Source organism: Lontra canadensis, unplaced genomic scaffold (assembly GCF_010015895.1).
Source record: "Lontra canadensis isolate GAN:19392208 unplaced genomic scaffold, GSC_riverotter_1.0 scaffold23, whole genome shotgun sequence".
Taxonomy (NCBI): Eukaryota; Metazoa; Chordata; class Mammalia; order Carnivora; family Mustelidae; genus Lontra; species Lontra canadensis.
Genome location: NW_022631017.1, coordinates 13,015,796 through 13,041,668, shown reverse-complemented (window position 1 = coordinate 13,041,668; position 25,873 = coordinate 13,015,796). Strand labels below are relative to the sequence as shown.

The following is a 25,873-nucleotide window of genomic DNA, read 5'->3' as shown; positions in this document are numbered from 1 at the left end:
GTTGGGGAGGGCTCCAGAGAATAACCAGACCTTAAAAAAGCCCCAAAGATGCATCACCCAAGGTTTCTAGGAAAATGAGATCAACCTCTCTCACATAGGTCAGCTGATCAATCTAACATGCTTGATAAAAGTATTCCAAGTTCAGACCTAACTGCTTACAAAGACACAGCATCCTTCTCTTTCTTCACATATTCTATACTAGGTCACAATTCTGTCCCGTGATGGTGATAAAAGGAGCAAGAGGAATTCTCAGACAGACACAAGTTGACAGATCTGGCCACCTAAATCTGTACCACCAGATCTTCTGCTATACCTGGATGGTCACTGCTGGCATAGGTCAGCAAAAATCCCCGCCCCGAAATGTGGGATCCACTCTCAAAGCGAACAGTGACTTCATTCGTGTTCAATAGGAGTTCTTTGGGGACAGGCAAACTTCCACAATACGGTCCTAAAAACAAAGCACACTTTTGGCAAATTGAAAACTTAGACCAGCACAAAGAATTGGTATATGGTATTTTTTTTTCCTTAAAGGTGAATTTTAGAAGACAACACATATTTAAGATTGCAGTTGTTACCCAACTGAAATTTTGCTTATTATTAGAACTTATAATTAGTGTCTAAATGTGGACTTGATGATACTGACAAGCTAAGGGGTGGGGGTGTGGCTAAATCTAGATAAGCAATAGGCTGAACTAGCTAATTGTAAACGACCCAAGAGATAGGTTTCAGTTTTTGTAAAAGAAGACTAACAAAGGCCAAATACATTAGGTAGTCAAGAAAATGTTTTCACAGAGGTGATATTCTAGGGGTCTCCTGAATTTGCTAGAAGAAACTCACAAATATTTTTTTCAAGGAGGTTTCCAGAATTAAAAGACTGTTCAATGCATGGTAACAATCTTATTCTCATGCAGTTTACACATTTATTTCTCTCTTACAGTACCTTTTGGTTTACCCATATAATTTATTTTGATTTGCAAAATGAAGTTTATAAAAAACCAGAAGAAATTTCTAAAGGGTTTTGAAATACTGTAGTATAACTTATGCAATTAAGAGTACATCATTTCTAGAATAAGTTAGTTGAAAAGCAATAGGAAGCTCCATGAACTTTCAAAGGACAAAATCAGATTTGGAACTAAAAAAGAAAAAAAGACCTTCCTCAAACTACTCAAGTTTAAGTTTAGTTTGTAAACAGTCCTCTTGAAAATCATGTATGTAAGACATAGTAATTCTAAGAAAATAGGGATTAACAAGCGAAGTTTGAAGACAGGGGTTCTTCATTAACTTCTCCCCAAATAAAACAGTATGGAAGGAGTCAACAGCAACATCGGGTTAACAGTCCACAGTGACAGCAGTGTCGACAACAGGTTAAGGAAGGAGGAGGGAAAGAAAAAGGTCTGGAAGAGGATGAGGAACCCCCCACTAAGCATCTCTCTCCTGTATATGGGACCGGACTTCTCTTTTGTCCTGTCCAGGTCTCACATTTGGAAGATGTAATTGAATAAAAGAGAAATGTTGTGTGTTTATTTTCATGCCTCAACTCTCTGTTGTTCCCTATTATTATAGTGCAATCCAAATTAAAAATGATGACTTACCTCTTTAGAGATTACTCATCATGTACAATTGTTTACATGAAATAGTAGCAAACTGCTTAGAATAGCACCTAGCATATAAAGAGAGCTGCAGAAGTACTTAGTAATTAGTATAAGTAGTTAAATCAATAAATGAATGAATGAATACATTAAGAGAAACAAATAAATAATTTCTATTTTCCTTTTAGACTATGTTCCGTGGGGTGAGAAACTTTTCTATCCATCACTTTATCGCCTGCAGCTTATACGAGACCTGGTATGTGGTGGCCTTTCAAATATTGTTAGAATTGGAATAAAGTAAAATGTTCTTCTGTTTGTAACAGTTTTGAAAAGCCAAACCTGATTATAAAGATGCATGAAAGATTTAATCCTGGTATTATAAAAAATCATGAAGAAGTCAGGAAGAGAAATGTGGAAAAACAAGAAAGGAAAGAAAATCACTAGTGTAATAAATATATGGCTGTTTGTAAACTTTAACAGTGCTTGCAGCATGGTAGAGAAGCAATTTATATTAAATCCATTTTTTGGTAGAGTTATGTAGAATAAACATTTTTTCACAATTAAAGTGAGTCAGGTTACCATACTTGACTTTTGCAACTTTGTTTTACATATGTTTGAAATTCCTTTGTTCTCTGCACAGATCAGTGCAAATCTAAGAATAAAAATGAAATAACAAGTAACGTGTTGCTATTGGTAATCAGAATATTTTTCTAACCACACTTATCTTTCCCAGGAGGAAATAATAGTGTATATACTCATCTCCAAACCATGATAACGATACAAATCCCTCCTCCAGTTTCTGTAGCATTCCAATGAGTCCTAATAAAAACAGTGAGGGAAGCAAATCTAAACTGATGATCAGTGAGAACTTGTTTGGATTTTTCTAGTTCAAATACATTTTGAACTAAATTATATATGTAATTTTAAGGTGTACTGTATATTCATTTGATACACTGGTATACTTTAATACAATTGTCATTATAAGGATAATTAGCACCTCCATCATGTTACATAATTCTTTCTTTTTGTAGTTGGAATAATTAGGTCTAGTCTCTTAGTAAGTTTGGCGATTATACAGTTGACCCTCAAACAATGTGGTGGTTAGGGATGCCAACCCCCGCGTAGCTGACCGTGTAGCTGAAAACCCATGGATAAACTTTGACTTTCCCAAACTTTTTTTTTTTAAGAAATTTATTCATTTTAGAGAGAGCACAGGCCCACTTGGGAGTGGGGGAGGGTGGGCAGGGGTTAGGAAGGTGGGGGAGGGGCAGAGGAAGAGAGGAACTCTCAGGCAGAGTCGGGAGGATGGGGCCCAATGGTGGGTGGGGGGTGGGGGGTTTCAATCCCAGGACCCCAAAGTCATGACCTGACTGAAAATCAAGAGTTGTTCACCCCACTGACTGAGCCACCCAGGTGTCCCTCTTGATTGTCCAAAAACTTAACCACTAACAGCCTACTGTTGACCAGAAGCCTTACCAGTAAGAGAAGCAGTCAATTAACACATATTTTGTATATTATATATATTATATACTGTATTCTTATAATAAAGTAAGCTAGAGAAAAGAAAGCATTAAGAAAATCATAAGGTAGAGAAAACACACTTACAGTACTGTATTAGAAAAATTCATGTGTAAGTGACCTGCATAATTTGAACCTGCATTGTTCAACAGTCAATTTCAATACTGCGGTCTATATTCACTATACTGTGAATTAGATTGAGGCATATTTACTACTCATTGCAAGCCTGTACCCTTAAATAACATCAATCTACCCACCGCATCGCACCACGGTCCCCTGGTAACCACACCCTTTTACTCTGTTTTTATGAGCTTGGCTGTTTAAGATTCCACATATAACTGATACCACACAGTACTTATCTTTCTCTGTCTGACTTATCTCACTTAGCATAGTGCCCTCAAGGTCCATTCCTATTGTTGCAAATGGCAGGATGTCCTTCTTTCTCATGGCTGAATAACTGGAATTTTTTTTTTTTTTAGACTTTTATGGAACACTTGAAAGGAAAGTAAAATGTTCTTCTGTTTGTAACAGTTTTGAAAAGCCAAACCTGATTATAAAGATGCATGAAAGATTTGAAAGGAAAGCTTGCAACACCGCATATATCTTCCACAAAGAGACAAGAGCGCATGTCATCATGCTGGGTTGTTACATAATACATATAACTTCCTACCCCCCCAAAACACAAAAATATAGTAAAACTCTAATTTGGTTGTATCCCCCCACAGTCATGATAGGAATGTAAATATTCCTGGAAGAAGTGCAAAGATAAAATGTAAACACACACACTCCTTCAATGACTTTTACCCCCTCGGGCACCAATCTCTCTCCCACTCTAAGTAAACCCTAGATGGGATGGGATATACCCTCTCTGTATCAACGCAGGATTATAAGCTACTCTGTTAGGGTCCTCACTGCTCAACCATCACAAGGGGCAGAGGCAGCATTAGGCAAGCAGGGATGCTCGAAGTCCAAGTCCAACGCTTCCTGTTGTATCGCCTGTGGCAAAACATCCATTATTTCCTGTCTGAAGGCCTGACAGATAGACAGATTCCTTCTCACAGAATGGAAGTTAATAACTGCATTCTTCGAGTTACAAGGGAAAAGAGACGAAAATGGAAAAATGTGACTGACTGGTGGTAAGAGGGAAAAATAATGAATGGGAAGGCACTGAAGGAACCGACCAGTCTGTCCCAATCAACGTTTTCAGTTTTTAGCCAAACTCTATGGAGGATTATAGCTCTTCTTATGACAAAGCCATCCTCCGCCCACGCCTGGCCATACAATGTATTTCTCTGTTAGTATTCTCCATCGAGGCTTTTAAAAAGGGGCTAGCTTTTATTTCTACATTCCCAAAGACAACTCCAAAGAAAACCCGATATTAGCTTGGTGACTTCTAACTTGGATCATGGTTGTGGTCTCCGTCCCGGGCCCCGTCTTTCTGGAAGGGGTCTTCAGAACAGTAGCAGGCCTGAACAGAGGACTCGTAGTTCTGGATACGTGTGTGCTTCACACCTGGCCGTGCTGTGTGTTCTGCAGCACTTGGACTTGCTAACTTCCACCTTCTCTCCCCTCGGTCCCAGTCAGGGAGGCGGGTTCCATCTTACTCTGCCATCCCCAGTTCCCATCAGACTGGGGCACCGGGGAAAGGCAGTTCATCAAGCAGGCAGACAAATCAGGAAAAATAAATACCTCTACCTTTTGTGCAATAAAATTGGTAGCCCTGGATTGTGGGAAGAGCCCTCAGTGATGCTGAATGGAACAGTGCTGTGGCATTTGGCACTGCATGTGAGACCAAGACCTAGCAGACAATGCACTGATTCCATGCACAAAGGAAGAAAGGGCCAGGAACTGTAGGAGCTGCCTTCACTGAGCACAGTAGGCCAGTTCCTCTCAACACATCCCTTGTTTGGAGCTACTGTTCCATGAGCAGCTGTGGGGGAAACCTTTCATCTTTCCATGTGTGAATAAAAGAAAACTGTCCTACAAGGAAGAATGAACTGTCTGCCCTGGCCAAGCCCAAATTCTCTTGTTCTTCTGGCAGTCTTGACAGTCCATTCCGTACTGCGATTTATGCCACGATGACATTCTCTGTGGACTGTCGCAGACGCCACATTACAAGGCAATAACAGTTTGGTTAATGACTGCTCCAAGCCATGTCAGGAGGCTGTGTGATTTTCATCTTGAAACGGATGACACTAAGTTATTGTTTCGTTTGCGAGGATGTGTTTAAAAACTGGGGTACATGCCATTAAGAAGCAAAAATAAACACAAACCCAGGGACCGTCTCCCCATCCCGATGCATACTCTCAGTGGTGAGAAACAAGAGACATGACTCTTGAGAGATCTGTCATAAATCAAATTAAACAACAACAAGACAATGTCCTAAAAACTTTCATCAACCTTATGAACACCCTCTGCAGCACACATGTAATTTCTCACGAGAGATAAGAGCCTGCTGATGAGCCTAAGTGACCCGTCCCACGAGTGTCCCAGCCACATGGCACATAACTGGCAGCCAGGAAAGTGGCCGCTGGCGCGGCCCACGTTTGTGCTGGGAGGCGTGCTGATGAGGCAATCTCTAGAAATGCTGAAGCTGCAAACGCCTTTATACTGGTATCCGTTTCCCACTTGCTTTTTTCATTGCAGTCAAACGGCACGGTTTGTCCTTGCTCGCAGACTGAAATAGGGTCATCGTACAAAATTACAGAATTTTCAGGGCCATTTTCTTTGAAAAGGAGGGGAATTAGCATAAAAAAAGGGTATTCCTGGATGGTGCTATTAAAACCATAGTCACGTAAGAATGTAAGTGGCATCCCTGGAGAGTTCTGGTCTCTGGTTCCCAGACAAAAATCAGTGACAGGTGATAAATGAATCAGGCAGATTCCAAGACAAAGGTGTGGCTTTCCTTGAGGCTCTGGGGCTCAGGTCAAGAAACGCCTTAAAGCTAGAGCTCAGAGGGGCTCCTGGGTGGCTCAGTGGGTTAAAGCCTCTGCCTTCGGCTCAGGTCATGATCCCAGGGTCCTGGGATCTAGTCCCACATCGGGCTCTCTGCTATGCGGGGAGCCTGTTTTCTCCTCTCTCTCTCTCTCTGCCTGCTTCTCTGCCTACTTGTGATCTCTGTCAAATAAATAAATAAATATTAAAAAAAAAAAAAAAGCTAGCGCTCAGAACCCACCTATACCGTTACTCCTCTCCCAACAAAAGATGGCAACTGACACTAAATGACAGTGTCTTCAGGGAAGGGTCTGGCAGAAAGGAGGAGGAGGCCAATAGCTTTTTCTCCTTGAGGCTTATGGTTATGTCAATGAGATACCTTGTGTGGAAGGGTCTGGCTGATAGAAATTTAGGATGCTTTCTGACTTCTATCATGGCATAAAAGACAAAACAAAACAAAAACAAATAAACGAAAAGCAGTCCTTCTCAAGTAGACCCAATTGGAGGAGAATGAATGTACTTCTGAGGCCCAAAACAACTTTGCACAAGCTAGGAATTTCTTTAAAGGCTGTTTTTTAGTATTATTTTTAAAAGTTGTGAACATTTTGCATTCTTCATAATATGTCTGGGAGACATAAACCACTTAGAAAATAGACACTACCAATCTTGTGTTTTTTTCCCTATTTAGGATTTTTCTAAAAATCAACAGACAAGGCATAATGATTAGATCTTAATGCAGTGTGCCCGATATGTATCATTCCAAAAATTATCACAGAAAACTTGTTGTAATCAAAACACTTAGCCTCATTTCCCCATTTCTCTTGTTCCCAGTATAATGTCATGTAATGGCTGGCTTCACACTGCTGTACTTCTAGATCACTGACAATGGTTAAAAAAATACTGGGAGTGGAAGTGGAAGTACAGGAAGTGGAAGAGAACAATTCTTGAACTTCCTGGTTTTTCTACGTCTCAAATCACGCGGCAGATCCATTCAACCAATTCAACTAATTCACCATTCGGTTCCCGTGGCAAGCCGGTTTCTTCCTATCCCTGACCACAATGCCTCTTGAAGCCTTTTGGCTACAAAGCATTTCTTTGAAAGCTTATATTTACACTAGTACTTGACATGTAAGTGATTTCTCAGAACTCCATCTTATTCTTAGGATACCCCGGTGGGGAGGCCTGGAGAAGTTGCCATCTCTTCCCGCAAATGACAGACAAAACTATGGCTAAGGTCTTCTTATACACAAGCTGCTGGGTCAGATGGTTTCAGGGACATTACTGGGTTTAAGAGTGGAATCGCTGGAATCAAATGCCCACACTCACATCCCAGGTCTAGGAAAGTGATAAGCAAGTTACTTGACCTATTTGAGCTTTGGTGTTCTTAGCTGTGGATGTTAATAACAGGCCCAACCTCAGGGCTATCAGGACAGTCAAATGGGTTAGTTAGTCTCAAGAAGTAAGCCCAGTGTGGAGCATATATTGAATGCTCAAGTGTAAGAGCCTTCGACAGATCTTCAAGGTCTTTTCTATAGAACAGGTAGAATCCTAAAATTTTATGTAAATCACGTCTTTTTTTTAAATCAGAGGAGATATTTACAGATCAAGGAATACAGTGTGAATAAAGATACTTTATCTTTTGTGAAAATCCAGATTTTTTTTTTAAGAGAGAGAGAGAGAGAATGCGTATGCAGGTGTGGGGGTAGGGTGGGCAGAGGGAGAGGGGGAGAGAGAATCTTAAGCAGGCTCCATGCCCAGCAGGGAGCCCCAAATGAGGCTCCATCTCATGACCCTGAGATCATGACCTGAGCAAAATCAAGAGTCAGACACTTAACTGAGACACCCTCACGCCCCCAAAATGCAGAATTTTAAAAATATGTTTGCCAAAATCAAGCTACACGCAATCAGATTCATTAATGAATCATATGAATTAATGAATTAATTAATTCAGTGAGCATGTACAAATGCAAGAGTGTGCTAAGCATACTCCAGATAGTGAAAAAATGAATAAAATGCAATTCCTTGCTCAGGAACCCTATATCTGGTAGAGAAGCTAACATAATATCTCAAACTGAGATTGGTCTCCAGTAGCAAAGGCTTAGAGAATCAACACACGTGCCAGAGAGGGAGTAACTGATCATGCCGGACATCCAAGAAGGCTCTGGAGCTCCGGGGTAAGTAGCAATGGATCTGGTTTGTGTGTATGTATGTGTGTCTGTGTTAGAAGGGGCAGGAAATACAGGGGAAGGAAAAGAGACCTATGGGAGGAACACTGTCAATAAAAATACCATTGCAGGAAGCTGTATGTATGATATGTCCAGGAAAAGGCACAGATACTGGGAGACTCAGCAATGAGGCTGGAAATGGGGATGGGGAGAAGAGTCAGGGAGCCTTGAATGCCACGCTGACAAGTTTCTGCAGATAGGAGGGTACAATTAATAATTTTTGAAATAAGGAAAGAAAGAAATTATAATTATATTCAACGAGATAACCTTGGCTAGCCTGGCAGGACCAGAGACTGGCGAAAAGAGAGAGGGAAACATCAGGAGGCTCTTTCCATAAGAAAGAGATACAAAGACATAGGCTGGCAGTGAAATAAAAAAGCCAAACTGAGCAAAACGATCTGTGGACTTGGAGAGTATGTGTTTTCTGCTCATCTCACGAGGCTGGATGGAGAAGATCTGTACAGGGAGTTATTTCCAGCTCAGGGAACCCCTGCCATGTGCTTGGAATGATTCAGGCAAACTCAGGTGACCAGGAATGCATGGGGAGGGCAGGGTGTGCTGCTGCAGCTCAGCCTCTACTCGGTGGCAGGGAAGTGTTCAGGGTACTGAGGGGACCAATGTGTTTCTACACTCTTAGACCTCTTAGACAAAGAATAAGCTGTGTGCAAGGCCACTGAGGAGCGGGGCGGGGAGGGTGGAAGGGGGGAGGAAAGCGGTAGGAAGGAGAGGTGGAGAGGAGGGAGGGTGATGATGGCCAACATTTGCTGAGTGTTTATTTTGTGCCTGGCATCATTCTTTTAAGTTACACATATGTGCCTCCATCACCCAAAGATGGTAGATAGTACTAGTTTGCCCATTTTATTATTTTTTAAAGATTATTTATTTATTTATTTGACACACAGAGAGATAGAGAGAGAGAGCATGAGCAGGGGGGAGGAGCAAGGGGAGAGGGAGCAGCAGGCTGCCTGCTGAGCAGGGAGCCCAATGCAGGATTTGATCCCAGGACTCTGGGACCATGACCGAAGCTGAAGGCACACGCGTAGCCGACTGAGACACCAAGCACCCCATTTTGCCCATTTTAAAGATAGGGGAATGGAGATATGGAAAGATAACATGATTTGCTCACGGTTAAGCAATTAATAATTGAGCATACAGCAGCAATCTGAAGGCAAGCAGTCTAATTCCAGGGTCTGCACTCTTCAGCACAAGTGAAGAATCCCGGCAGAAATGACAGTGCCAATCTCAACGCATGCTGAAGGCCAGCCTGTTTTCACCGATCCTCAGTGACCCAGGTTGGGGAGTCTGAGAAGCCAGTATTTGATTCCACCCACATTCTTCCAGCAAGTCCTTCAGGGGGTCCAGGGACAACCCTGAACTCCACACATCAAGAGAAGGCCAACTTTCAGGGGAAACTGGAATCCAGTCAATCTTCTTGAAATATCAGGAAAACAGAAATGACAATTCCTCTGGGGGTCCCTGAGAGCAGGCCCTTTTTGGTTAGCATGACTGGAAATGAAACTTAACCGTAAGATGAGTCATAAAGAGTTTCAGAGTTGAGAATAATGACCTTCAGTATGAATTCACAGCACTCCCTCTTCAGTGTCATAAATAAAAGTTAGATATTTTATACTTGAAATGTAAATATTTTGGTACGACACAGTGTCTAAATTAGCATCTGCTTTTCCCCCAAGTTTAAGATATTTTATTTTATTTTATTTTATTTATTTTTAAAAGATTTTATTTATTTATTTGACAGACAGAGATCACAAGGAGGCAGAGAGGAAGGCAGAGAGAGAGGGGGAAGCAGGTTCTCCACTGAGCAGAGAGCCTGATGCGGAGCTCGATCCCAGGTCCCTGAGATCATGACCTGAGCCGAAGGCAGAGGCTTAACCCACTGAGCCACCCAGGCGCCCCTAAGATATTTTAATGTTATTTTAATGTTTATATAATTAACCCGTTATTATTTTACATCATGACTATAAAAGGCCAGAAACCAAGAATCAGTACCAAAGCAGCAATCTGAACTATATTATACAACAATTTTAAATCTTAAGATATATTATATAAATAGATTCTTTGTTTTAATCTTCAAATTCAGGCTTAAAATGAATCTGTTCAATCCTAGGATAGCGTTGGCTATCCTCAGTCAAGTCTCTTTGGCCTCATGCGTCCAAATATAAGGTGAACTCTGTAAAGAAGGTAGCACCTTAAATTTACATTTTTTCACAGTCTCATATTACACCGACCTCTTTGAACAAGGCAGAACTGTTTGGGGAAGACACCTGACGTAACTTAAATGAATGTAATTTCGAAAGTCAAAAAAAGTCCACCTGAGGAAAGCCGTGAAAAGGGAACCAAAGAAAACAATGCAGACTTACTTCGCATTCCTCAGGAGACATGGGACCTCACAATTTTTAATGCCGGACATTTTTGCAAACAAGCCTTTCAAAGATCACTTTAAAAAGGGATCATGTTCTATTTTCCAAAAACACATAATCTGAATTTAATCATGAGGAAACACTGAACTAATCCAAAGCAACAGGCATCCTACAAAATAAACAGTTGAAACTCCTCAAAACAAAGTAAGATGAAGAACTCTCCCAGGTTAAAGCAGAATGAGGAGTTATGACAGCAAAATGCTGGTGACCCTAGCTTGAATCCTAGAACATAAAAGAGACATGAATGTTTCTTTGAAGGTAGTCTCAGCTTCTTTGGTCTCCTAAACAAACAAAAGCCCAGAATTCCCTCAGTTATAGTAAAAACAACCTCTACTAAGCAAACTATGATACTTCTTACAGACTTTTTTTTTAGCCAGGATATAAGCACACATGTTGGTACCTGTGTTTTAGATTCAAAATGTTTTGTTAAAAGTAAAATTTGTGTTTAAGAATATCTTTAAAAATTTATTTTGTTCTTTTTTTTTTTTTAAAGGTATTATTTATTTATTTATTTGAGAGAGAACGAGTGAGAGAGAACATAAGCAGTGGTGGCAGGGGACAGGGGGAGAGAGAGAAGCAGCCTCCCTTTTGAGCAGGGAGCCCAATGCCAGGCTCGATCCCAAGACCCTGAGATCAAGATCCCAGCTGAAGGCAGACGCTTAACTGACTGAGCCACCCAGGTGCCCCCAAAACTCATTTTGTTCTTTAAAAAAAAAAAAAAACCCACATTTTCCAAAGTAAGGTTGATATTGTTTACTTTGTCAACTTTGCTGCTTCCTGGCTGTTTCAAGGGTATTTTGAAAGGAAGAGTCAATGTCTTCACTCAGTAATAAATATATATGTAATCCTTCTACCTGATGTTGAATCTGAAATATCAACTATAATTATAATACCTGACAAACAGAATAATAATCCCACCTTGTCTGTATCAGGCCTTTTAAAAGCAATGAGATCAAGTGTATATTTTACCTGATTACTGGGAAAGCTGGTATGGCTTACACTTGTTTACAGTGCATTTTATTACCCTGAGTGTGGATCAGAATAGCGCCCAAAAGTATACGAACCAAACATTTAAAAGAAAACTGGCAGGCGGGATGAACCATTACACACGAACTGCACGATGATTAAAAGCGTACAACTCCAGCATATTCACAATTGTTAATGCAATCACATTCCAAGTACTCCCATTCTTGGCAGAGCTTACAAACACTAATGCCAAAAAACATTACTCTTTTTCAAAACATTAACTCCATATTCAAAATTGTGATAGCATTGAGTCTTAAAATCTCTTGGCATGGGTTTTAATAATTAAGTGGTTAATAAAAAAATTGAGTTGGATAAACTAAAACTATTTGACTATTTCAGCCACACATGTAATCATTAGAACCATCATAGATGGGAATTTCAGAGAGGTATTCCACAACATTCTTTCCCCACCGCTGTGGGCACTTTCCGCCACCCCCGCCAGCCCAGACTAGTGTTGTGGATCCCTAGGACCCCGGACGAACACTAGGCCTCCCCCTCTGCAGACACACCAGGTCCTGTGGCTACACTGGCTGCAGAATGGCCTCCCACTGTCCCAGGAACTGGGCAACAGCCCCACAGCAACGCCCACCCTGAGCTGCGGCACAGGATGGCAAAACACTCCTACCTCTCCCTCTTCCTTTGGAGGCCATGCTCCTTAGGGAAGTTCAAATTGACCAGGGGACTATTTTAACTAAGTTAACAAAGGAAATCTATTCTGCATTAACATTTCTTTTTTCTAGTTTTTAAAAAAATTATTATTTCTTTGTTTTTGCAAGAGAGGGAGAGAGAGCGAGAGAGCGAGCATGAGCAGGCATAGGAGCAGGGGGAGAATCAGACTCCCCGCTGAGCAGGGAGCCTGATGTGGGACTGGATCCCAGGACCCTGGGGATCATGACCCCAGCCTTAGGCAGATTGCTTAACTGACTGAGCCACCCAGGCATCCTGTATTAACAACATATCAACTTATGTTTGTGAGGGAAAAAATAGAAAATAGAGAGAAGACATAACAATACCAGTAGTTAAAACTTCTAAAGTCTCACTATAAGATTCTGCTGAAGTTACATTGTCTTATTTTATTGGAAGATTTTTTCCTATTGTCAGAACATTAGCGTATATTCATATTTTACCTAACACTGTATCATAAGCAGCTTCCCATCTTAATAATCTTTTAAACTAATACGTGTTTCATATGTCAAGTAATTGTAACATGTTTTAGTTAACTGGTTCATCACTGAACTTGTTGATTCACTTTATTAAAAAAATCATTTATTCATTGAGTAGATCTACGACATTCAAAACACTGGATCAGGGGCACCTGGATGGCTCGGTGGGTTGGGCCACTGCCTTTGGCTCAGGTCGTGATCTCAGGGTCCTGGGATCGAGCCCCGCATCGAGCCCCGCATCGAGCCCCGCATCGGGCTCTCTGCTCAGCGGGGAGCCTGCTTCCCCCTGCCTCTCTGCCTACTTGTGATCTCTCTCTCTCTGTCAGATAAATAAATAAAATCTTTAAAAAAAAACAAAAAAACCCCACTGGATTAAATACTGTAAGTAGATGTATATGAGTAAGTGGGTCCTCTCAGAATGCTCTTCAAAATGACAAAAGACACAAACATATATATACAACACATACAACATATACAGTGTACGCTTTCTATATCTTGCATTTAATTTTTAATTTAATTAAAAAAAAATTTAATTTTTTAAAAATATTTAAGCATTTAATTTTTAAAAATTAATTTAATTTAATTTAATCTTTTTAATTTTAATTAATTTTTAATTTAAAAAACTATTTAATTAATTTTTTTAAAAATAAGCATTTAACTTTTTAAAAATATTCTTATGGGACTAAAATACCCTAATTTTCTTTCCAGATATTTCCTTTATTGCTATTTCTCTTACACTTGTCTGCTGGGTTTGTCTAGGCATGGAAATCTTTAAAGTAGCCACAAAAGAAAAATTCTGAGCATCATTAAATATTTTATCTTAAGAACATCCCTAGCCAAAAGTATTATTAGTTCTGCCTACATTTTAGACAAAATTGCTGTATAATATAGTACTGGGCTAAGAATGTGTTGTGGTTTTCTTTGAGTTGTGGGACTGGGACAGAGGAGTAGACATCTGGAAACAGGTATCTGAGCAACAAAGATATGGATACAAATTCTCCTTTCATATCTTAACTAGTTGTGTGATCTTTGGCATGTTACTCAAAAACAAAAAAAAAAAAACGATTATGCTTTAGTTTCCCTGCTTGTAGAAAGGAATTAATAACATTTACCTTCAAGGTGGATATAAGGATTCCAGAAAATCTATGTAAGGGTCAGCCATGTGCCTGGCATAAAAACAGACACTGAACATGTTTATTTCTACAATGAGCACAAATCCTGTTTTTAAAAGATAAACCTAACTTGGTATATGGAAAAATTATAAAGAGAAAAATTAATTTACTTGGCTTTACTTCTACAGGAGAATTGTAATTCATTACCCATTTCCCAGTGAAGGTTCTAAGCCTTGAAAATTCGAGAAATCTAGACATACAGGGGTCAGTGCCCTGAAGCCAACGACAATCACCTCAGAACCTAGCTCCTACCATGTCATTAATCCTATGTGTTTCCTCTTTTCTGTACATTTGTGAATATACATGGGAGACGATGAAGTAAATTCACAGTGTGGGAAAGCAACATCCATTCTCCAATCCTGCTTTGGGATGATTTGCTCCCCCTTCTTGTTCTTCTCACCTCACCTCTGATTTGAGAGAGGCTGAAGGCAACAGAGCCGACTACTCAGCTTCTCTGTCAGCAGACGGAATTAACTGCTCTCCTTCCAGGAGAGGTGACGGTCCCTGGGAGACACCAGTGTGGGAAAGCTATTTCTGGCCCCTCAGTGTTTTGCCTCACATCTTACAGGAGGGCTCTCTCTGATCCACAGTCCTCCTCTCTGAATGTGAATGACATTTCCTGGCTGATGAGGGATTCCCTGAAGAGTACTTCCACAAATTAATACACATGTGATCACCAGTAAGCGTTCCCAGGGCTTCCAGCATCCCTCGAATTCTCATGTTTCTCATTCGTTTGTTTTTCTTTTTATAATGATTTTATTTATTTGAGAAAGAGAGAGCATGAGTGGGAGGAGGGGCTGAGGGAGAGGGGAGAAGCAGGCTCCCCACTGAGCACAGAGCCCCACTCAGGGCTGATCCCAGGACCCCAAGATCACGATCTGAACCAAACTGAGACGCTTGATCAACTGAGCCACCCAGGCGCCGCTCATTTTTCCCATCTGAATCAAGTTTAAAAGTTGCAACCAATTATATGAAATAAACTGTCTTTAGTCTGTCAGAGTAATACAGCCATCATTAAAACGACATAAAATCCCAGGGATACAAAATTCTAGATTTTCTTTTTTTCCCATGGGGGCTGAATAAGCACAGACCTCTGAATGGTCTGCGGGCTAGTCTGGGGCTCCATGCTGGGAGGCACCAGGAGAGAGGAAACATGTCTGCATGCAAAGCTAAAGACAACATTGGAAGGTATGTGTGTTTGAGAAATTGCCTGCAGAGCTAGTAGGCAGATAAAACCTGTATCATTTTTGGAGCTGTATGTATAGAGTATTTCCATAAACCTCTAACCTCAAAAGAACCTGTATATAAGATTTTGTCTTTATTTTTGGATTGTCTAAACCTAAGTTCTTTCCCTGGACCCAGGATCACAGGGTCACTGTTGCAGTGATTTCAGACTCCAGGGTGCTAACTGCACATCCCAAAGCACAAAAAAGCTTGACTTCAAAAGATTATTTTGGAAACTGTCCTCTGCATCTGCTATTCCCTTATCCAGAAAATTCCGACGTCAGACATATGTACACAGTCCATTCCCTCGAGTCATTCGGGTCTTTTGCTCAAATGCTCCCATACTGGAGAAGTCTTCCTGACCATCCCAGTTGAAGCAGTAGAAACCCACTCAAAAACAGGCTCTATACAACCTTCGGATGCCCTATTTTTCTTATTCTTATCCTTCTTTTTCATCGCCTCTCCTATGATAGATACATTTGATTTTCCATCTCCCCTCCCCACCAATGCAAGCTCCATGAAGGAGGAACTTAGTTCTTTTCACTGCTGTATCCCACAGAGTTCCTGAATACACGCTTGCCGTTCAATAAATATCTGTCACACGAATGAATGACTTGTAGATGTTTTAGTCAAGTGCCATACATCTCCAATTCTCTTCCCAGCAAGATACACACTCAAACAGTGCTCCTGGGGCACACACGAGGCCAATGCTGAATCCTCTCAGATGTCTTTACCACAGCTTAGGAAGCAAGTGTATCCATGTGAGCTACCCTAGGAGTTGACAAAAGGCAAGCTTCTCTTCGAATCTTCCCAGGCTATAACACTCATCAACACACGACTTGCCCTCCCTCCCAAGCTTCAAATTACTTCATGCTCAGAGAAACCTAGACCTCTTTTCTTACCATACTGATCAGAATTGGTGGTGAAGAGAAGGTAGTCAGAAGCACAGGTCTGGGATTCAATATCCAAATCTCCGAGCCTCAGGATCAGTTTCTTCCCTTTTGGTACTCTGATGGTCTTTTCACAAACCGTGTGATTTGGGTAAGTCCCTGGGTAATTCTTAGACGTCATGGTGCCACTGTCCTGATAGGTCACTATGTGCCCACAGCCATCACCTGGTAAAGAAAAAGAGAATGAGAGGAGTGACATCAATTCTTACTGAGGATTGAGAGAGTCTAGTACAGTCTCCAAGTCATGTATGTTATTCCTTCTTCCTAGAGGGAAAAGTGAAGAAGAAGGAGGAGGAGGAGGAGGAGAAGGAGGAAGAGGAGGGGAAGGAGCAGGAGGGGGAGGAGGAGCAGGGGGAGGAAGAGGAAGGAGGAAAGGAAAGAAGGAAGAAGAGGAAGAAGAAGGAGGAAGAGGAGGGGAAGGAGCAGCAGAATGAGGAGGTTAAACTTTGTATTATTTCAGGTTATTTCATCTTGTGTCCCAGTTTAATCTTCTGACTATTTTGGACCAAAGTGTTTCACATATTAGAATGGAAAGCCCTCAGCAAAGACCTCATTTGATCATACCACTTTTTCTAGTCATCTATTTATCTACCATGGAAACTTGCAGAGTAGGCCCTTCGCATTCACAGATTTGCCATTTGTGGTTTCATCTATTAGGAAGGCAACGCCGTGCAATAATCTGTGGTGGAGAAAAGAATCGTCTAACTTCCAGAGGGTCACCATATAGTTAAACAAGACAGCGTGGGCCGCGTGCTGCTGGTAGAATTTGAGATGTAGGCTGAGAGGAGAGTAAGAGCCTGTTACAGCTGGAGATTTCCAACTGTTCGACATTCATGTGGCAGTTAATGACAGTCACAGACTGGAAGGATCCTGATAGACCCAGGATGTGTCATTAGGGAATGTGGAGGGTCTAGTGCATGGAGTGCTTGGTGCATACCAGAACTGGTACAGATGGATACACAAAAAAGCAGCAATGGCAGCTTCGCAGAACTCAGAGTGAAATGGGAGACAGTTATATGCTCAGCTAACTCTAATACTGGGTGCTGTGTGTCATACCAGGAGCTTAAAGCACCGAGGAAGGCAGGAAAGGAACTATTTCAGTGAATTATCACTACTTCACTAAAATAAGACATTTCCTTAAGACTTTTCTGAATAGGGAAGTTCATCAATGGACCGACACATTGTTCTAGTAGATTAAAGTGACTGAGTCACTCACTCAAATAGCTAATGGCACGCACAGCTGGGTGGGCTGCAAGGTAAATGAGCATGCACTGCGTTCAAATGGCAAAATTCTTGTGGCCAGTATGGCTTCACATAAAAGCAAAAATTTCTGTCCTTAACTGGAGGGAGACAAAGCAGAAATTGGTTGGAGAAGGAATTCTCTGAGTAATAAAACAAGGCCTCTGCATCCCAAAGTCTCCCACAAAGAAGCCCCAATTTGGGCATAGTGGGAATCTAAAGCCCAAGGCAGCCTTCTTCCTCCTCCAACCTCTTCCTGAGCTGGAGAAGGATTGGCCTGGGGCTTTCCTTTATCCCACTCTTATCTGGCCCTGAGGCTTATAGCCCAAATGATAATGGAGGCTTAAAAAACAAAAAACAACAACAACAAAAACCTGGGGGGGGGGGCAGGGGGGTGCATAGAACTCCAGAAATACCCCATCTCAGCAGACAAGTCTAAGAAGAAGAATCTACCCATAACCCAGAAACTGCCACAAGATTCCCAACCCTTCCGGCCAGATGGATGGATGGGGGATAAGAGTTAACTTACCAAGAACACGAGCAGAAATGTAGATGATATTAAGATAAAACCACTGGACACCTGCACATCTGGGAGAAGCTTTGGAATTTACATGGAAGACTATAGAGACCCACAGACGTTTTTGAGAAGGGAGATAATGAAAGAAATGTTTAAAAAAGGATGATCAACCTGGTAGGGCAATGCTGCAGGACCTAGAATGTGGGGGGAATCTGGATCAGAAGAGCCATACAAGGGCTAGGAATGGGGCAGCTAGAAAGGGAAAGGAAAGAAAAACAGGGAAATTCACAAGAAAAAAAAAAATCAAAGGCTCAGGAAACAAGAGGTGTTGGTGAGGATGCGGAGAAGGGGAACCCTCTTATACTATTGGTGGGAATGCAAGCTGGTGCAGCCACTCTGGAAAACGGTATGGAAGTTTCTCAAAAAGTTAAAAATAGAGCTACCCTAGGGTGCTTGGGTGGCTCAGTCAGTTAAGCATCTGACTCTTCTCTTCATTTCTGCAGGGGTCATAATCATGGTGTCCTGGGACTGAGCCCCAAGTTGGGCTCCACAATGGGCGTGGCACTTGCTTGGGATTCTCTCTCTCCCTCTGCCCATCTCCCAGCTTGCACTCTCACTCTCTACTTCCTTCTCTCTTTAATAAACAAATAACCCTTAAACAAAAAACAAACAAAGAAAAACACCCAGAAACTATCCTATGACCTAACAATTGCACTACTAGGTATTTATCTGAAGGATACAAACAGTGATTCAAAGGGGTACACGGACCCCAATGTTTATAGCAGAAGTGACTACTACCACAGCCAAAATAGGGAAAGAGCCCAGATGTCCATCGACTAACAAATGGATAAGGATGTATATACAATGGAATATTACTCAGCCATCAAAAAGAATGAAACCTTGCCATTTTCAATGACATGGATGGAACTAGAGGGTATTATGCTAAGCAAAATAAGTCAGTCAAAGACAAATACCATATCATTTCATTCATATGTGGAGTTTAAGAAACAAAACAGATGAACATAGGGGAAGGGAAGGAAAAATAAAGTAAGGTAAAAACAGAAAGGTGGGCAAACCATAAGAGACCCAGCTCTAGGAAACAAACTGAGGGTTGCTTGGAGGGGAGGCAGGTGGGGGGATGGGATAACTGGGTGATGGGCATTAAGGAGGATACTTGATGTAATGAACACTGGGTGGTGTATGCAACTGAAGAATCACTAAATTCTACCCCCTGAGACTAATAATATACTGTATGTTAACTAACTCGAATTTAAAGAAAATCTAAAACAAAACAAAACAAAACAAAACAAAAAAACAGACTTGGGTTTTGGTTTAATGGGGAAGACGAGAGAAGAAAAAAAAAATCGAAACCCCACTGAGATTCTGAGTCCAGAAATGACTGTAACACTAAGGCTAATATAGACGAATTAGAAGCCCAGAGAGAGAGCAGGTTTGGGGGCAAAGGTTGTTAAGTCTGGTTAAGGCTGAGGTGACAGCTATCTTTCGTGACATCTCTGGCAGTAAGTACAAAATTGTTGAAAGTTAAATGAAAATTATACCAGAGGAAAGCATATGGTGCAGAAGCACATAGTGCACAAGGCTTTGATTTAAAATCTCAATTATTTGCCTGCTTATAAAGTCTTTCATTAGAAAGTCCAATTTATAGTTTCTCTTGAAGACTGGAAGATGTGGAAACAATGGCAGCAGGTGTTCTCACCCAGCTAGTGACACTGCACCTTTAAAGGAGAAAAGTGCCCTAGGTCCCCACCCCGTCCTCTCTCTTCTAGGACGTGCCCCACCTTGGGAGGCCATGATTTTGAGCATCCAGACAGGGCAACGCTACGGTAACTAGCGTACAAACAATCATGAGTGTTAATACACACATTACCCTCTCTAACCCACCAAGATATCACCTGGTCAAACATTTAAACACCTTTCTTCTTATGGGGAAATCTCTCCTTTAATAAGAGAAGAAAAAGTGAACTCTTTCTGGAAAGCACAGCTAAGTATTAAATGAGGCATAATTATATGCGAATCAACTTCCATTTGATCACTATATTCTTGATTTTACGTAAGTGACATGTCATGACAAAGGAATATGGGTATCACATTTATTCAATCCTGTAATTATACTTCTTTCCAATCACTTTTACTCTAAAGCCCTAGAGGAAACTAATTTCACCCAGTGATACCAGCAGAAGGGAAGCAGGTCTGGCTTCAACTCTCCCATCATTACTTTGCCTGGGTGATCAGTGCCTCCTTGGAAAATTTTCTCTTTTCCATTAACTATCAGAATGATACTCTAGGAGTCTTTGTTCTTCAAAAAAACCTGAAAGGAACTGCTGAGTCCTAATTTATTAAAAAGCAAGCGGTCATCAGAAGTTTGTAATTTCACCCCTGTCTGTGCAAGGAGACTATTTAGGAAGTTTTCTGTGGCAAGCACTAATATAATATATTTATTTCATGGTATTAACATTAGGAATTTTCATCCTATTGTCCTTCCATGGTCTTGATGAATTCAAAAAACTAGATATACTAATAATACTGTAATAGATACCTGAAAGTTGCTAAGAGAGTAGATCTCAAATGTTCTCACCACAAAAAAGAAACGGGGATTACAGGAGGTGATGGGGCGGTTAGCTAACATCACGGAGGTAATAATTTCACAATATGTAAGTGTATCAGATCAACACACTGTAGACGAACTAACACATCATATGTCAGTTATACCTCAATAAAGCTGGAGGAAAAAAAGGACTAGAAATATGCCAAAGGGGAAAATGGAGAACTGGGAGGGAGAGAAAATGCCCACCATACCATGGACTGTATAAGGCAGATGCATGCAAATGATTAACAGTAGGGAAGCAATATTCCCAAGACCTTATCTTAACACTTAGGTAGCTTACTCTCATCACCTAGCTCTAGTGTAGAATCACTGACAAGGAAGGCAACAGAAGTTGCTTAAAAATCTATCACTTCCTGTTCCATTTCTTGAGTATCAATGTCAATTTCCTGGTTCTGACTGGCAAGATGTTATCATTGAGGATAACCAAGTAAAGGGTACACAACTTTCTTCTCTATTATTTCTTGCAACTGTATATATTCTACAGTTGTCTCAGAAAAAAGTTTAATTAAAAAAATGTGTTAGTCTGGTTAAGTTTGGCTGACAGGGGGTGAAAATGAAGAGGCTTTCATTTTCTGTTTTATACTTTTCTATACTATCTGGATTTTGTTATTCTGTATAAACTATTTAAAGTATGCTTAAATAAAACATTATCCACATTTGCATTGAAAAGGTATATATTGAATGACAATCAATAAAGGAGGCCACTTTTATTCTAAAAATCTCTCTGTACCAAATTTGTTATCCACATTTCTCATATGTGTCTGAGGAGCATGGGGTATCATGTCTTGGGGGGGGCTCTCATACATGGTCCAGTTTACAGATAAGAAAATACAATTTATATCGGCTTTCCTTTAGGTTACTTTACTGATGGTGGGGATTTAGAAATGGCTCTAGGATTTTAAAAACATTTTTGTCTCTCTTTATTCGATTTTGTGACAAATATTTGTATTTAATCTTAAAAAAACAAAAAACAAAAAACATCAGAACTGCTGCCCTATCAGACATTCCTTTGGATACCTTCATGACATTCTCCTATTAAAATGAACAGTTCCCTGATGAAAGGTAAGTGACTCCTGAAATGGTCATAAACAGATGGAAAACCACTGGGTAGAAGGTTGAGGAAGAACTTCAAAGTCGAAGAAACAGGTATGTTACCAGGTAAACTCACTGATGGATCCTAGCATGATGAAGAGTAAGGTAGTCAGATACTATGTGTCTCCTGGTAGGATAAAATGTGCTCCAGGCACCAACATCCATGAACGCTCTTGCCAAAGAGCAGATTGTGAATCAATAATTAACTCCAAATCTCATCAAGCCTTTAGATCTAACTTCCAAGCTATAGGAAATGCACAAGTTTACTGACACCACAAGGAAGCCATTAGCCACATCTAGGCTGGGACATTCTAGGTGCAACTGACCGAGTTTCTTCAACAATGAACTGTATAGAGGCATAAAAGAAAGTATTTATGTCAGATTAAAGGAAAGTTAAATAAACAGCAACCAAGTGAATTTTGTTTGGATCCTGATTTGAAAAACCAACCTTACAAAACCATTTAAAGAAGGTGAGTGAGCTATTGCTATCAGGAAAGTATTAATTCATCTTATTAGGTATGATAATGGTATTAAGGTTATGTAAGAAATGTCTTTTTTTAGGGAGGCCTAATGACATATTTGGGTTGAAATGACATGACATGAGGTCTGGGATTTGCCTTAAGATATGAGAGGAGGGAAGCAAGACAAGAAAAAAGAGACAGGGAGAGGTTGATGGTTACTGAAACTATGATTGAAGAGGGTGTACACATTTTTAAATTTTTATTTTATTTATATATTTTTTAAAGATTTTATTTATTTACTGACAGAGGAAGAGAGGGAGAGAGAGAGCACAAGCAGAGGGAGCAGTAGAGGGAGACAAAGAAGCAGACTCCCAGCTGACAAGGAAGTCCTAGGAGGGGCTCCATTCCAGGACTCTGGGATGGGGACCTGAGCCAAAGGGAGACGCTTAACCCATTGAGCCACCTGAGTGCCCCGAGAGCATACAGGTTTTTGTTTTTGTTTTTGTTTTTGTTTTTTAAACCAAAATGAAAAGAAACGAAGGTCAGTCTTTTTAGGGCAAACAATACAACCTTGGTTTGGAGGATTAAGCTCCACATGGTGTTGGGAGCCCTGATGGGCAGTGAGCCACAGTGATACAGTGGCGTGGCGTGAGATAGTGAGTTTCAACGGCCACCTACCTACGGAGGTCGTGGATATAAGGGGGAAGGAGGAAGCTTTGCCACAAGGAACCTGTCTACTCCTCAAAAGTGGCTACAGCGCAATGTTTGCGTGAGACAGCAAGTTTCAACGGCCACCTACCTACAGAGGTCGTGGATATAAGGGGGAAGGAGGAAGCTTTGCCACAAGGAACCTGTCTACTCCTCAAAAGTGGCACAGTGCAATGTTTATCTTTTTCTTCCTTTGAACAGTAATTTGCCAAAGCGTCAAAGCACATGATGACTAAACTATGCGTCATTTCCTCTCTCCTTAGGCTGAAAGCTCCTCTCCTCTGCAGAGTATGTGAAGGGTGGTCACTCCATGATGGGCGTAAATCCTGGTCTCTTCTTGGAACCCCAACTGGTTTGTGAGGTTAATCAAACCCCTTCTCAAAAGAACTTGCACAAAGAAAACTGGATGAAGGTTACATTTTGGAAAAAGCTGTAGGTACTTGGTACTTGGTACTTTACCTGAAGTGATCTCTACTCAAATTTAAGTATTTTAACTCTGAACATCTGCCAACACTCCACATTAGAAAAGGCTGGTCCAACTACAGTATCTCTAAGCAATGTGCTATTAAGGAAAAGTTAAAGTCATGTTTTAGAGTTCTATTTAATTTAAAAACAGAGTATCATGTACACATACAGATATAAAGGGAAAGTGTCTGAAGTGCTATGATGCAGGATTACAAGGAATTTTCATTTTATTTATACATTTATTTTCTAAATTCTCTACAATATGAAAACATTATGTATAAATCAGAAAAACAATATAATTAAAAATACCATATTTACCTAATAGTTTTGGTAACATAGTTTACTTTCAGTATTAGCCTTAAGGTATAGACTGGAAAAAGTACCTTTGGGCCAGTAAACACAAACTGTCATTAAAAACTCACTCAACAAACAGCTGGAAACTTAGTACAGTGTAGTTCCCACTTAAAGAAGCTCACAGGGAAGAGGAGAGGGGTATGTTAACAAGGAATTCTTGAGACTAAAGTGACAGGTCCAAAACAGAGTATGGGATCAGTATCTGTTCTCCAAATGCCTGAAATGATATGTCTTCATGCTTTTAATGTCAGCTGTTCCGGAAGTATGGATATCCACAGAATTTTCTAAATAAACTTAAAACAAATCCTAGATGCTTTTTACACACATCGACCGTTTATTTAGTCTACTCTAATTCCACCCACTATGAAAGGAAAACAATAACTTCCTTAAAAGACTATTTCCCTTTTGATAAGAAATCATGTTCCACTAATAGAAAAGTGAAATTAAGATATACCTGGGAGGAAATAGGTTCTGTAACACTACAAAGCATGATTGAGGCTTCCAAAGAACACTTCCAACTGAATTGCACTTGTGGAAAATTGTTTGGATGACATGAAATAAATAATGCAAAAATTCCTTCAGTTATTAACTAATCCATACAATAAAACAACAGATGGAAAACTTTTTTAAAAATTATTACCCATAGTTAGAACATAGGTTTTTCATTGCAGTCTAAGTAAGCACATGTGCATACACATGCAGAAACAGAAAAAAAAAAAGTCTAATGTTACAATTCTTTCTATCGTATGTAATGTGCTATGATATTTTCTATTCTACTGCATTTTTCTTTTTAATTGAAAGCATGCTGGCTTTGTCATCTGAATTGATTTTACTGCCTACTGATGGGTCACAACCTGCAATTTGAGAAACAGTGCTCTGAAATGTCTCATGAGTGAAAACCATTTCTTGAAGAATGATTTCATTACAGTTGGATCCTTGCTCTTCTAATATTCAAGTTACAACAGGTCTCAACGCATATACAATCATCCACGTGTGGGTGTGAGAAAATTTCTTCCCATGTCTAAGATCATGGGAAGATTTCTTCCCATGTCTAAGATCAAGTGAGCTCTTGATGACTACAATCTTTTCAGCCACAAAGAAGAGCCTGCAATTATTACAGACTTCTTTGTCTGATGGCCATGTGAACAGATTTCTCAAGGTATTACTAATTTCACTGTCTGTCATACTCTCCCATAAACTTTGCTTTTCTCCCATTGTGCTTAACTTTTTTTATGCTGTATGTTGCCTGAAAAGGAATGGAAGAACCAGGACAGCAGGGTCTATGTGGTTACGTGAGAATAAAACCAGTAAAACGGAAGTTACAATGATAAAACTCCAATTATTCAAAATCTTTAGTATTCTCAAAAGGAAAACGGATAATATTATGCTGAGAGAAATTACAGTGATAAACTCAAAGCACATGGACCAATTTTTTGGCAAAACTGTCATAGAATCTCTTTAAACCCTGTCACTACGCATAAAATAGATGCTAATGACATTACTAACGACCTAATGGAGATGATACCTTTGGCACAGCCGATGAAAGATATTTGGCAGTAAAATAAAAGGAAACACAAGGTACTTATTGTCAAAAGTCTCTCCATGTAAACTCTCAACACAATGTTTCCTATCAGCTAAAAGATTCACTTAAAATAAATCCATTTGAATGCATGAAAACGAAACAAGTCATTTCAAGAGGTCCTATCCAAGACTCTTTAGATAATGTGAGACTGTTTCCATAAGGGTTTAAAGATGTCAAAAATCAGCTGCCTGAATAGCTCAGTTGGTCAAGCACCTACCTTTGGCTCAGACCCTGGGATCGAGCCCTGTGTTGGGCTCCCTGCTCAATAGGGAGTCTGCTTCTCCCTCTCCCTCTGCCCCTCCTCCCTTGCTTGTGCTCTCTCACTCTCATTCTCTCTCTCTCTCAAATAAACATAAATCTTAAAAAAGACATAAAAAATTCTAATGTCCACATAAGAAGCATCATTTACACCTAAGAGAAAAAAAAAATCCTGAAGCCTAATTTAATACTACCCTTTAATCTGCTGTAGATAAAACCATGGTTCTTGGTTCTTGGTCACTCTCCAGTCCTGTGACTCCTAAGGAAAAGTTAAAGATCACTGACAGGGGTATGAGGCTGGGGGAAGAGGCTTTGCACACCTACTGCTTTTC

General features: G+C 40.4%; 1 protein-coding gene across 1 annotated transcript in view; it reads right to left on the bottom strand.

Moving 5' to 3' along the window:
• Positions 1–25,873, bottom strand: part of DCBLD1 (discoidin, CUB and LCCL domain containing 1) — a 65,021-nt gene that overhangs the window by 25,954 nt on the left and 13,194 nt on the right. The window contains 2 exon segments of the mRNA XM_032861962.1: positions 314–448; positions 16,192–16,404. Coding sequence (XP_032717853.1) covers positions 314–448; positions 16,192–16,404 — 348 coding nt within the window.